The following is a 14,031-nucleotide window of genomic DNA, read 5'->3' on the forward strand; positions in this document are numbered from 1 at the left end:
CAGATTTTCACACTTAAAAAGAAGAACCAATCTTGAGGCCTTAGAGACCAAATTGAACTTTTAATACACTCTAAGTATTTACAAAGCTATTTTCTAAATGTATTTACAAGTTTAAAAGAAGTAATATGGGAGATAACTAATAATGAAAACTAAAATAATAGTTTTAAACCAGAAACAGTAGCAAAGGTATAAAATCCTATATTTTCACAGTTTATCAGAATAGGTTAAGCATCTAGAGGAAAGGACACTGTCACTGTTTTCACATTTGTCTAGAATTAAAAAGGTAGATTAAGAGACTCAATTATGAACCAGCCTGTATAATTTCATTACTTATTTCGCTGTCAAATATTTCTTCACATTTTTCATTGACTTCTGCATTTATTGTAAATGAAATGTGCAACAGCTCTGTGCTGAGAACTGCACAGACACGAGACACTGCACAACTAAGGGTGTCCTGCCCCAGGTGTGACAGAGCTGTCACCTGTGTGCAGTGCTGCTCCTGCCCCAGGTGTGACAGAGCCACACCCCTGTGCAGTGCTGCTCCTGCCCCAGGTGTGACAGAGCCACACCCCTGTGCAGTGCAGCTCCTGCCCTGGGTGTGACAGAGCCACACCCCTGTGCAGTGCTGCTCCTGCCCCGGGTGTGACAGAGCCACACCCCTGTGCAGTGCAGCTCCTGCCCCAGGTGTGACAGAGCTGTCACCTGTGTGCAGTGCTGCTCCTGCCCCAGGTGTGACAGAGCCACACCCCTGTGCAGTGCAGCTCCTGCCCCAGGTGTGACAGAGCTGTCACCTGTGTGCAGTGCTGCTCCTGCCCCAGGTGTGACAGAGCCACACCCCTGTGCAGTGCAGCTCCTGCCCCAGGTGTGATAGAGCTGTCACCTGTGTGCAGTGCAGCTCCTGCCCCAGGTGTGAGAGAGCCACACCCCTGTGCAGTGCAGCTCCTGCCCCAGGTGTGACAGAGCTGTCACCTGTGTGCAGTGCAGCTCCTGCCCCAGGTGTGACAGAGCCACACCCCTGTGCAGTGCAGCTCCTGCTCCAGGTGTGATAGAGCTGTCACCTGTGTGCAGTGCAGCTCCTGCCCCAGGTGTGACAGAGCCACACCCCTGTGCAGTGCTGCTCCTGCCCCAGGTGTGACAGAGCCACACCCCTGTGCAGTGCAGCTCCTGCCCTGGGTGTGACAGAGCCACACCCCTGTGCAGTGCTGCTCCTGCCCCAGGTGTGACAGAGCCACACCCCTGTGCAGTGCAGCTCCTGCCCTGGGTGTGACAGAGCTGTCACCTGTGTGCAGTGCAGCTCCTGCCCCAGGTGTGACAGAGCCACACCCCTGTGCAGTGCTGCTCCTGCCCCAGGTGTGACAGAGCCACACCCCTGTGCAGTGCAGCTCCTGCCCCGGGTGTGACAGAGCCACACCCCTGTGCAGTGCAGCTCCTGCCCCAGGTGTGACAGAGCTGTCACCTGTGTGCAGTGCAGCTCCTGCCCCAGGTGTGACAGAGCCACACCCCTGTGCAGTGCAGCTCTGCCCTGCTGGTGACAAGGCACGGTGGCATCGCTGCTGCCAGGTGGGGCTGGCACAGAGCTGGGCTATGGCTTGGGGCGAGGAGCCTGCACATCTGAAAATCATCATCTCCTGCCCCCTAACAGTCTGCACAATGCTTTGAACCTGAACCTGTACAATCAACATGATGTTGGTTTTTTTGTTTGCTTTTGTCTGAGACAATTTTGGATAAGTCACTCTTTGGTAAACTCAAACCATTTAATACATTTACAAATACAACTAACTATATTTAAATAATGCTAAGATTGTGACACAGAGAAATTCAAGAAATATAAATTTGTACCCATATCCTGGTATCCTCAAGTCATCCTTCCAGGGAAAAAGTCACACCAAAGGCACCACAGCACATGTTCAAGATAAAGGGTTAAGAATAACTGTACATTTCTTGGATTTTGCATGTCTCAAGCTTAATTTACAAAACACACTTTTTGCATTTAATTACTTAAAACAAACACTCAAGGAAAAAACTGTATAAGAAATACCATGTTTTTAGGTGGGTAAACCTACAGACTACCTGCCTTAGACACAGACTACCCCTTCCTTACTGGAAACAAAATTTCTGTTGCTGCTGCAAGGAGAGGAGCATCTTTCCACCCCCTGCCTCTTAACGTATGCAGTTCTAGCACAAAGAGGCAAGCGATGTACTCAATTTAACTGGAACTGCTCCAGTGGAGCAGATGGGGGTTATACTGTAAATCTATCTTTAGAGAGTAATTCTTATTGCAGTGTCACAATATTAAGAACTAGTGTATTTAATAAAGCTACTGCACAAATATGCCCCAGTTTCACAGGGACCAAAAAGTTTTACAAGATAGCAAACCTACCTTTTTCTTTCCAATAATTTAGAAATAAGATTTATTTTCTAATTTTGGGGAGTTAAACAGCATGTTCACAAATGTATTTTCAGTATCAGCTAAACAAACATACAACCCAATAATATAGAACCTGTATTCTAAAGAAGTATGTAATTAGTTTAATAATTAATTCTGTTCATCAGGTAGAATGTTAAACAGTAGTGTTTGCCAGTCCACGCTTTTGAGGTCTCTTAAGCCATTGGTTTTTTGTGGTATGTGTTAGTCTTTTTTTTTTTTTAATTTTTCTTTTTTTTTTGTTTGTTTGTTTATTTGGGGTTGGGGGGTGGTTTGTGTAGGGGGGGGAATTTGTTTGTCTGTTGTTGGGGATTTTTTTATCTTGACCATTATGATTATGATTCACATTTTCTATATTATACTGACCTAAATTATGAAGTTAGCACCATATTAAAAGCATGTATTTGGTGAAACAGAAAAGATTTAGAATATTTTTAAAGTTCTTGGTAGCTCCTTTATAGAGAAAATAAAAACACTGAAAAAACAGAGAAGTCATAGCAACTCTGTAATACTCACACATGAAATAACATATTGCTCAAAAATTCCCATAGAGTATTTGTTTTTCTATACAAAAAAAGTACAAATTCCAAGTGCTGGCATATCACTTGGAGATTTAAGTAGGAAGTCAACTTGCACCTGAAAATAGCTCTCTGTGAAGAGACCTATTAAAATACTGCTTGAAAATACTGTGGTTTAAACAACATCTCTCCCATGTTTTAAAAACCATGAAGAGTGATGAAGTTAAGTTTAATTACCTGGTATGGTTCTACAGTACAAAATGAAGGTAGATTCTGAGGCCAGTAAAAACACATTTTAGACCACAATGCTACTTTTAGGTTTGCTAATATTTTATATATTTATATATATATATGTGTGTGTGTGTTTATCTATATATATATATAGATATATCTATCTCTATATATATAAAAAGGTCAGCACCACAGGTTGTCCAGCTTGCATTCTAGACAACTAACAAAATCTTTCAACAATTTAACCATAGTTTAATATATTTATGGCATTTGGTTTACATATGTCATAAAGCAAAGCTATTAAAACAAGATAATTCACTTTGCTCAATTTTGCACACAAATAGTTTAATAAAATGAAAACCAAACAACATTCATTTAAAACCAAAACCATCCTCCCAAAATCCAAAGTTTTAAACCCTAAGCAGAGAGGGGTCCTAACAGCTGATAGAGTGGCATATGGTATTAGCCTTGACATACTTCTACATTCACCTCAACCAGAACAGGGAAAGTGAAAGCACCTTATATATATAAAGCAAATTTATATATATAAACAGACTCACTAGCAAAACCAGTTAGTAAGAGTGAACAGATTTCATTGTGACAGAAGAGGAATCAAAGCTGTAATATTCTCTCTCCCCACTGCTGTTTAACACATTACCAGCAACAGGATTTAAGAAATAAAGGAAATTACAGCTTCTTTGAGCATTCAGCAGAGCTGCCAATCTTATTCTAACATCCTTCTGCACTGGCATTTGTGTCTCACCAGATCAATCAGCAGGGACACTTCAGAAGACTCTTCCTAGCCTTTCCCAAGTACATTGTCTTTATATTCTGAGCATCTTCAAATATAAAACAACAAACTCCAAACAATTCAGCCTCCTTCAAAAACTTCTGAATAAAGAACAGAGAATACTTCTGAAATCTTCTCCAGAAACCATTTCTAACTGATTTCCAAAAAGTCAGGGAAATGAAAAGATTGTTGTTACACTTGTACTGAAGATCATCAAAATAATAAAATACTTTAAAAATACATTAGTAATGTGCTTGTCTGTGTTTCACTTAGATGTAAGATTTTAATCAGATGTGTTAGACATGGCATGAATTTCCATACTAGAATCCATGGCTTCAGAAGCTGAAGCATCATTATCTACTTTCTGTTCCACAAACGCTTCTGTTCTGTCTGGAGACTCAGCCCTGTTTCTCACTTCCGTAACCCCGGGGTGGTTTTTTCGCAAGTGCTGGTTTAGTGTACCCTGGAAAGGAAAACATTTTCCACAGATCTCACAGCGAAAGGGTTTGTCATCTGTGTGACCACGAATGTGATACTCAAGTTGGTCCTTACGGGTGTATTTCTTCCCACAAAACTTGCACACAAAAGGAGTTATTCCCATGTGCAATCGCATATGTCGATCGAGGCTCCCTTTCTGGTTGAAAGATTTGCCACAGTAAATACAAATGAGCCTCTCATTGTATGGATACCAATGACCTCGTGCGTTTCTTTCCCGCGGACTGTTCTCATATCCTGGATTACTCACCATGGATTCACTGTCAGCCCCTGGCCCCAAGCCCTGGACATCACCGTGCAAGTGACCCGCAGGTACTCGTTTTTGGCGTGCACGACCCCCTCTGAAACAGCTCAGCATGGACCTTGAAGGACTTGTATTGCTCAGGCTTCCAAAGGCTTCTGACACACCGGTAGCCTGTGATGAGGCATGGGTAAATGAATAAACATGTTGTAAGACAGACCCATAGGAACCAACGTTTACTGCCACCACCTGCTCTCCATCCACCATTTCAGTGTGATATCCATCATCACCAAGGGAAGAGCTATCAGAGCAGCTTGGCCTGTCAGACTTTTCCATCTTAACTTTCACCTCTGCAATCTGACTTTCCCTCACTATCAGATCTCCTTGCTCATGATCACCTTCAATCTGAATCTCATATTCAGAGATACTCCCGCTGCTCCCTCGGTCTGAATGCCCTTCTTCTTGCAGGCGACCACGAAGAGTTTTGCCTGGAGTGGTTTCCACCCGGAGATCGCTGCCTCCTGTTGACTGTCGCACCTGAGAGCAATAGGGAGGAGATATCTCAATAGGGTTGGCAAAGTAGCTGCTGTCTTTAACGCCATTGCGATTCTCTGGATTTTCTTCGGCACCAACAGTGACAGAATCAACCTCACCAACACTGATCTTTGAATGGATACTCTCCAGTATCTGCGTGCACTTGTCAATGACGCACTGCATCTGCAGGAAGCTAGCTGCAGTCAGAAAACTGACAACGTCCTTCAGTTGCAAGGACATCCTCCCAGTGTAACAAAAAGAAAGCAACTGTTCAAAAACATTGGGGTTCTTAATAACTGATATAGATAGGCCACTCATGGTGCTTAATGCTGAATGGTCACGGAAATACGGAGAGCTGGCAGCTAGGACAGCTTTATGGGCGCGGAACGGCTGGCCCTGGATGTGCACAATTATGTCACAGAGCTTCCCTTGCAAGCGCAGTTCGTTTAACTGGCTCAGAACAGTGTTGCTGTACTCCGGCACATCAAACTGAATGAAACTGCTGCTGTCCATTTCTACAGATGTAAAGAGTAATCTGAAAGAAAAATTAGAAAATTTAAAACAGAGAATGAATACGGACTTTTCCATTTCAAAAGCAAATGCTCACAAAGGTTTAAGTTAAATCGCATTTGACATTGATCTGTAAAAGGTGCACTGCAAGCAAACATTCAGCAAAAATACTCGATATAATAAAAAAGTAGAGTCAATCTACACATTCATTGCATTTCTGTATTTCGAATTATTCCTGCAACATTCACAATGTAATTGCTCAGAATACATAACAGTCTCCCTGGGACAGTCTGTCCTCAAAGAAACTTTGCAATTTCATTCCCTGGCAAGAAGTGCAGAACAATCCACTCTTCCAAAAGAATACAGATTTTATAGCCATTAGGCAAGGTAAACACTTCAGAACCCTGCGGAGGTGTTCAAGCCAGGTATTAAAGTGCTACTCACAGGGAACTGCACAGTTAAATTTCCCAAGAATGACTGTTGGAAGTCACTTTGTGAAGTTTGAAAAATCTCCTAAGGAAAAGTCACAGGCATGTGTCTGTGTGTGTGCATTTGGAAAAAAAAAAGTATTTGAGCCACCCATGAACTTTCAATTTTATTTTTATTTAAATTATTTTGTGATTTTTTCTTTAACATGATGTGAACTTTGAAGCTCATCTGACACAGCAGTGACATCCTAGCTAGAATAATTTGACGTTTAAATTCTAACCTAACTTAAAAGCCATGGGTACTCAAATACCAGGAAAGGACATTCAAAGAGCCCTTAAAGAAATGTATAGAGTTCCAAACAATAGATAAAGAAAAGCACTTTTCACAGATTACTATTGAAAAAAGCACACACACACTATCAACCTGAGAATGTCAATCTGTAGCATTACCTTACATTTCCAAGACTGGACACTAATCAAGCACCCAGGAAACTTCAGACTTTTATTGCTATTCTAGTTCTTATTAATGCAGAAGTCTAAAGACATAATATTGCCACCATACCTGTTTTTCCAATTGAACAAACAGATCTCAACATCATCCATTGACTTCAGATGCAGGAAGCATATCCAATGTATCACAATATACTAGTGGGTTTTTTTTTCTATTATGTTACATGCTGTAATAGGACATATGAACAATTTAAATCAAATTATGAAAATTCAGGTATTCTAAAAAGAAATCTGACAGGCAGAAATAGGATAAAAAACCTAAAAGGAAGCACTGGAGCTCTACCAGCTGAGCCTCACTTAAAACTAACATTCACAACCTTCACAAATGGAACTTCTTTTCAGCAGACACAAGAAAGCCAGCTTCCTGACGGGACATTGCGTCTGACTTAGAAAACTGGCAAAAACTCTCACAGAACATTCAAGTTATCCGACTTGCTAAACCTGTTCTCTAACTTACCAGTGACATTACCCGTTAAAATGGGTAAAGGGGACTTCACTTGAGTTTTTTTGGCTGAGACATAGAAGTAAGAAAGACATTTCATAGGCTTTTATATCTGAGGTGAGAAATAAGGACTGCAAGGTGGCTACCAGAAGTGATAGCAGCAATCCATCCAGACATGGCTTTGGCAGGACAGCTCTTTTATTCAGCAAGCAAAGCCACAAAACGGTTCAGAGTTGTGAACTGATGTAAGTCAAAAACCAAACAGCACCACACATAACTTATCCCAGCTGTGGTGTAGTTACACGGCAAGATTAACTTTGCTTTTCTGAGCATGCCTGCCTGTTGTGCAGAGAACCACTATCCCAGTCCCATGCAGAACACAGGAGCTCCAGCAGCTGGATGCATGCTTGTGCTACAAATGAGTGGTTTAAGGTCCCTTAAAGAATCACCAGGGAAGAGGGAATGCACCATCACAATCTGTCACTTTCACTTGTGTCTGACAGGCCAGCAAGCTTCTCAGAAACTCAACACAGGAAGCCTTTAATTTGTGGGGCTTATTAGCTATGCACAGCTGCAACATCAGCACTCCTGATTAAGTTTCTCTGCTAAATGGAGGAAGAGTTTTTGTTGACTGGGTCAGGGACTGTGTACAAACCAAAAGACCAGTCCCCAGCAGCAATAATTTGGCATTCCAGTCTACGATGCACAGAAAGTTTGTCACATATAGACAGTGGTGTTCCTCCTTGGCCCATACTTCTCTAAGGGCTCTTACCCAGCAAAATGCAGACTAACTTACTCCTGGATAAAATATTAAAATATGTTGTCACCACTAGCAGTGGTCCAGACAGAAGGACTGAATTAAGGACAGGCACCTGAGAAGAAAGAAGATGGACATTTTATGCCCTATGATGGAGAAAAAAAAATTAAGTTCTTTTCATCATGGCATCTCTAGATGAATTCACAGTCCCTGGGACATGGCCACACATTGAAAATGGACTGTAAACACATAGCAGGTAAAGCATGAGAACCAGAAAGACAGCAAGGAGAGAGGAATCCACTGTGATCCTTGCCCATCACGACTGTTAGAGCACCCCATCATCTCCATATGCATATACAGATTTGGAAGTAACTCTACATCCTTGTTCTCAAAATTGTTTCATCTTTCTTTTGGGAAACAAAGAAGCTTATTTTGCTTAAGCTGCTAGGAGTCAACAGCACGTCCTGGCAGTAAGTGGAGAGGACGATAGAGTTAAAGGTCTGGTTTGCTCACCAGTGTAGCAGAAAAGCAGTAAAAACCTGCAACAGGGATCAAGGGAACATACACCACTGCTTTGAAAGCAAGCAAACAGGTCAGGTACACACTGCCTAAAAGGCAGTGCACAAGATTCTATACCCATCTGCTCTTAGAAAACAAAGAGAACAAGCTACAGCACACTCTTGTGACTACTTCCCCACCTTAGTTCCTTCCTTTGCAGATACATGCTTCTCATGACCTTGAAAACATCTATGGAAAGCTGGGGTTAAATGACAAGAATTTTGAAATACAGCAGAAGTGGACAGAAGGGAAGCCTTCTTCTGGTTTCAGCCACAACCTTAAATCTCCAACTAGAGAACTGACCAGATTACCAATGGACACCCCATTCAGGAGCAGGCAAGACTGGAGCAGAACAGCACCAAGGCTGCAGTAATTTTGGCAGGGTTAGTACCAGAGCACCACAATTTCCTTGTAACCATTTGGGAAGAAATCAAGACCTTGGGGGAAAACCTGGGCATTACACACATCAGAGAAGCAGGCACCACTCGTCATGTTTTATTGGTGAATAAGAGCCAGAAGAAAAATTATCTTGTTTATTCATAAAAGTCCTGAATGCCACTATCTGGAAAATAAAAGCAATCCATAGATTATATTCCCATACACAAGAGGGTTTTATTTTATTTGTATACAGGATCAAGTTAGCAGCTCCATAATAAAATTCTAGTAACATTAACCAAAATAATGTTCAGCAGGGTACTGTACCACAACAATACTCAATTATTCATCAGCGCTGGCAGAGCAGTAGCACTTTCAAGACAACGGTATTTATGGCTGAAACATTTCTGAAAGAGTCTGGGAAGATCACTCCAGTTTGGAATGAACTTGGTAAGAACCCTCAGCTTCCTTCAAGATGAAACTTTGGACACATCCATTGTATGTTCTAAAGAGAAAAAAATATCTCTGCAGTTAACTAGACAATCATAATGAAACTTATACACATTACGATTTCTTACAGAATTAGCACAGGTGAAGAGGAAAAAGAAATCAGTCAGAAGTGCCATTCGGTGCCTTCCATGGTACCTCAGCATATGCAGAGGGAACCTGTGTTATCTAAGCTCAGTATAGTCACATAGAGCAATAACTCAGAATTATGACAGTTTTATTTGCAATATATAGACTCAAGCATTTGGGGATAGTAAGAACTAGGACACTTCAGCTGAACTCAATAATCCTTTTTCGTCCCTTCCAACTCAGAATATTCTGATTCTGTAAACTCACAGCTGCATCAGGTACACTCAATCTTAAAAAGTAATGCATTTCTTCTTGCTTTAGCTTTCACCCCTGCCTGGGAATTAGTGTGAAGTTGGGCAAAGTCCTGTAAAATTTGAGTCTGGCACCTATGATTAGGTCCTCTCTTAACCTTTCCTCAGAAGTAGGTCGAAGTGTTTAAAGTTTTCATAGCTCTTAGGTATCCAAGAAACTGGCTGAAAGCACAGGCCAGAACTGGACACCAGGATCACTAAGTCCTGGAAGGGCTCTGTGTTGAGCCTCATGCCTATTTCTGTAGGAGATGATGCAGTCACACTCAAAAAAATCACATAAATTCTCTTTGCATCTGCACTATATTTATTCATCAGGGTTTCATACAGCAAACGTAGCCCACAAAATGGCTTTAGTAGTAGTGGATTGCTGTCCTACGTCTTCAAACAAGTGTTCACTGAAGTAACCTGTGAACATCAGAGTGACAGGCACTTAACATTTCCTCATTACATTTCAAAAGAAATTTCCTTTTAAAATTATATTCTACAAAAACTCTTTTTTAGATATAGAGATCAAGAATAGATGTTTACAAACCACATTAAGTATTTAATTTTACTGACATCATACAGTAGCAGCAGAGAAGCATCATATAACTATAACACGAAGTTGTGTGTCTGCCAGCATAGTATTAGTTTCTGCTTCTAAGTCTGCACCTGTTTCATTTCCTTCACTCACTGAAGTATGATTCACCGTTCCCACAGCCAGGTGAATGACACAAATGACACTCATTTTAACTCACACTAAGCTGTGAGAAAAGATCCCCTGCATCTTCCTAAATTAGTTCAGCAACAAGGAATCCCTAGGGAAAAAAACCCATTACAAACCATAACTGTTGTAGCACGTCTGAGAACAGAAACACATAGAAGAGCTTGGAGGGTCATAATGAAAATTAAGACAAAAACAAAACAAAGTACTCCATGACACCAAAAATGCCTCTACCAGGCAACAAGTGACAGGGCAAGAAGAAATGGCCTCACCCTGCAGCAAGGAAGGTTCGGGTTGGAAAGCAGGAAGAATTTCTTGAAAGTGTTGTTAAGCATTGGAAAAGGCTGCTCAGGGAGGTGGAAGAGTCACCATCTCTGCAAGTGTTAAAGAAACAACTGGATGTGGCACTCAGTGCTCTGGTCTGAGTTGACAATGTGACGATCAGTTAAAGATTGGACTCAATGATCTTAGAGGTCTTTCTAACTTTAATGATTCTGTGATACTCCCTCCACACGTTACTGCTCAGAATACAGTGAAAGGACAAGAAAATCAACAGAGATCCCTTGCATTTTGTAGGAGCTAGTAGTATCCTCACCACCTGTTTGAGAACTCAGGATGTGATTGCAAATATGTACTCATTCAAGAGAATTTTAACCTAGGAATGTAACCTTATCAGCTGTGATCATGAAAATTTTTGGGCAAAAGTCTTCATCACTCTTACTCCTTTCAGACTGCATTTGCATCAGTCTTCAGATTTTCACAACAGCCACACTAATTAGCTGTATCAAAGAAAAACTGCCATCAAGTATGTCACAGGCTTGGGGGGTCTCTAAGACACTAACAATATAATCTGTGAAAACAGAGAAGTGATTGATCATAGACCATTTTACCAGTTTATACCTTTCATAGCAGTGAAAAATTAATTATCCTTCAAAAGTCAGCAGATAGTGCTCTTAGACAGCCTTATATAACATGCCACACAGTACCACTGCTGCACTGAAACTCCATCCCCAAAGCAGGGTAGGCTACCCTACTGACAAAAAACAGAGTTTAATTTTGGAGCCATTAAAAAAGCCCAGAACGAAAGGAGGGTAAGAAACCCACATAATATCCCATGAACTGAGATAATTTTGAAGTAAAACAAACTTTTAATAATACAAGCAGCACTACACAAATACATAGAATTTGTTTTTACATTAATCCTTCACTTTCTCCAAAGTGCCAATTGGAATCAAAGAAGACAGAGGCAGTTCACCCAAATTATCTGTAGGAGGTGAATGTGGCATATTATTGATTGGAAAGCCTTGAAAGCCAGTCTGCTTCAAAGAGTGGATAATTTTAGCATCAAAATAAAATCATTTTCTTTAGATGTACATACATGGACATGCATACATACACACATGCCAATACCTGCAACACTGCAAACTCATTCTCAGTGGGCGGCACGGTGCAGCAGATACAGTGTTGGAACTGCATATTTATAATTTTATAGGGGAAAAAAAAAGAACCCTCTTATTTGAGCAAATATCCAAAGAAAGCAGATATGAAACGAAGTCCAAGTGACACCTTTGTCATTTATTCTCTTAACTGCCTTCCTCACAACTGCTTGCTTGTGTGGAAGTGATTGAAAAGGCAAAAATGAACCACTTATCAATGCATAAAAGTAGTTTGACCTAAGAACTAGAAACCTCAACAGAAATAATCTCTTAATCTTGACTCTAGAAATCAAATCACCAGAACACTAGTTGCAGGTATGTATCTATTTCTGAATGCAAAAAAAAAAAGTTACCAGGAGGCAAACAGGAGATAAGCCAAGATCAAAAGGTACATTCCGAATCAAACTATGCTCTGTGTCTGATTCCAGTAACAACACATGTATTGTGCCAGATAAATAAAACAAAGGGGCATGTTGGTGATACATACAATTCAAACCAGCAATATCTTACAAGTAATGACCAAAAACTTTTATTTTGTGCACAAATTTCACAATATCTCCATTATGTAATGCTAAATAGCCACATTTTCTAACAACTCTGAGTTGTCACTACCACTTCAGCCTGTATTTTGAGCCTGAGGATATGCATAGCCAGAATTCTCACAAGTGGGAAGAGAGCTCTTGAACCTTCAGATACAATTTTATTTACTACCAAGGTAATACTTCATCACTATTGTGCATTTTAATCTGTCCACTTTCCTTTATTGTTTTTATTGGTTTGGCTTTGTTTTTTTTTTCTAATAGTAGCCATTCTTCATTAAATTTTTGGCTTCAGTGTCTCTCTTAAGCCATGAAGTGACTACATTCTCTAGATATCAGCAACATTTTTTGCAGTAGATATCCAATAGCTTCCAAGAACACATGTTCGTGGTATTTTCCCAGCACATTGCTTGGGACAGATGGAATTGTTTGGAGCTGTCCCTGGACAGGCAGCGAAGCAGACGCAAATCCAGATGTTGAGTATTCTGTAACACGTAACAACTGCAGGCAGCTAATCATGTACCACTTTGTTTTCCCTCGAAAACCAGGCTCACCCACATTAATGTTTCCGAGACTGTTCTGGCTTGCTGCAATTTAACTCCCGACTTTGATTTACTCTGAGCCAATTCCAATTCTGCATGCTGTGCACACCTGCCGGGATTCGGAAAGACCTTTGCATTACAGAGACCGGGGTTTCACTAGAACTGCCACGCTCCGTGACAGAGCAGCAGCAGCCGAAATGTCCCTCGGCCGCTGGCAACAAACACCTCCCGCTCCGCCCCAGCCCGCCGTGCCCGACACTTCACGCCGGGCTCGGGGCAAGTGCAGCCCCCGGCAGAGGCGCGTCCGCGCTCCCTCCCCGCACGCCGGGGCCGCGCCAGGGCCCGCGGCAGCTCGGGCCGGGGCACGGCCGGGCAGAGCCACGGGCCGGAGCCGCCGCCGCCGCTCCGGGCAGCCGGACAGAGCGCGGCCCAGCGGGCCGCCGCCGCGGGAAGCACGGCCCGGTCCCGCCGGGAGCGCCCCCCGGGCCGAGCGCCCCCGCGCCGCTCACCTGGGGCTGTCTGCGGCTCTCACATGGCGGATCCCGGCCGGCCCGGCCCGCTCCCACCGCCGCTTCCCGCCCGCTCCCGCAGCCCCGCGCACCCGGAACTGATTCCGCTGGCGGACGTTCCGCTTCCTGCTGACGCCGCGGCGGCGGGCGGCGCTCCCGGGGCCGGGCGATGCCCCGGGCGATGCCCTCGGCGGCGGGCGGTGCCCCGGGACAGGGCGATGCCCTCGGCGGCGGGCGGTGCTCCCGGGGCAGGGCGCTCCCGGAGCGGCGCCCCCGGCCCGCTGCCGCCGCCGGGGCAGGGCGCGCCCTCGCAGCGCGGCTCCTCTCCGAGGCAGGAGGCTGAGAGCGGAGCGCGGGCAGAGCTGTTGCGAGTCGCTGGCGGTGCGCAGCTCCTGCACGGAACGCGCGCTCACAGCCGTGCCTCGACGGGCAGTCGCAGATGCAGCAAGGGAGCTTTTGGGGGAGGACATCCCCCACTCCGGCTGTGAACTGCCACCTTTACTGAGCGAAGAATTCAAAAGGCCTGTGTTACGCTGGCCTTGTCACTGACAGAAACCACTTCAGCAAACCTGTACTTTTTTTTTTTTTTGAGTTATCGTGC

General features: G+C 43.2%; 1 protein-coding gene and 1 long non-coding RNA gene across 4 annotated transcripts; both read right to left on the reverse strand.

The window, feature by feature from the left end:
• Positions 1-358: 358 nt before the first annotated feature.
• On the reverse strand, positions 359-1,362 carry LOC306811077. Of its 2 annotated transcripts, XR_013776601.1 has the most exons (4): positions 1,235-1,362; positions 925-969; positions 614-880; positions 359-481 (listed from the first exon to the last, which is right to left on the reverse strand). It is a non-coding gene; the product is annotated as an uncharacterized lncRNA (long non-coding RNA). The 2 variants fall into 2 exon arrangements; XR_013776602.1 differs by having other exon boundaries at positions 614-969.
• Positions 1,363-2,506: 1,144 nt separating this feature from the next.
• ZBTB34 (zinc finger and BTB domain containing 34) lies at positions 2,507-13,603 on the reverse strand. Of its 2 annotated transcripts, XM_079324313.1 has the most exons (3): positions 13,431-13,557; positions 6,735-6,849; positions 2,507-5,769 (listed from the first exon to the last, which is right to left on the reverse strand). In XM_079324313.1, exons 2-3 carry the CDS (start codon positions 6,773-6,775, stop codon positions 4,248-4,250), a joined length of 1,563 nt encoding a protein of 520 aa, XP_079180439.1. In that variant the 5' UTR covers positions 6,776-6,849; positions 13,431-13,557; the 3' UTR covers positions 2,507-4,247. The 2 variants fall into 2 exon arrangements, with proteins under 2 accessions (XP_079180439.1, XP_079180440.1); XM_079324314.1 differs by lacking the exon at positions 6,735-6,849 and having other exon boundaries at positions 13,431-13,603.
• Positions 13,604-14,031: the final 428 nt, after the last annotated feature.

This window comes from Erithacus rubecula (genome assembly GCF_903797595.1).
Source record: "Erithacus rubecula genome assembly, chromosome: 21".
Lineage (NCBI taxonomy): Eukaryota > Metazoa > Chordata > Aves > Passeriformes > Muscicapidae > Erithacus > Erithacus rubecula.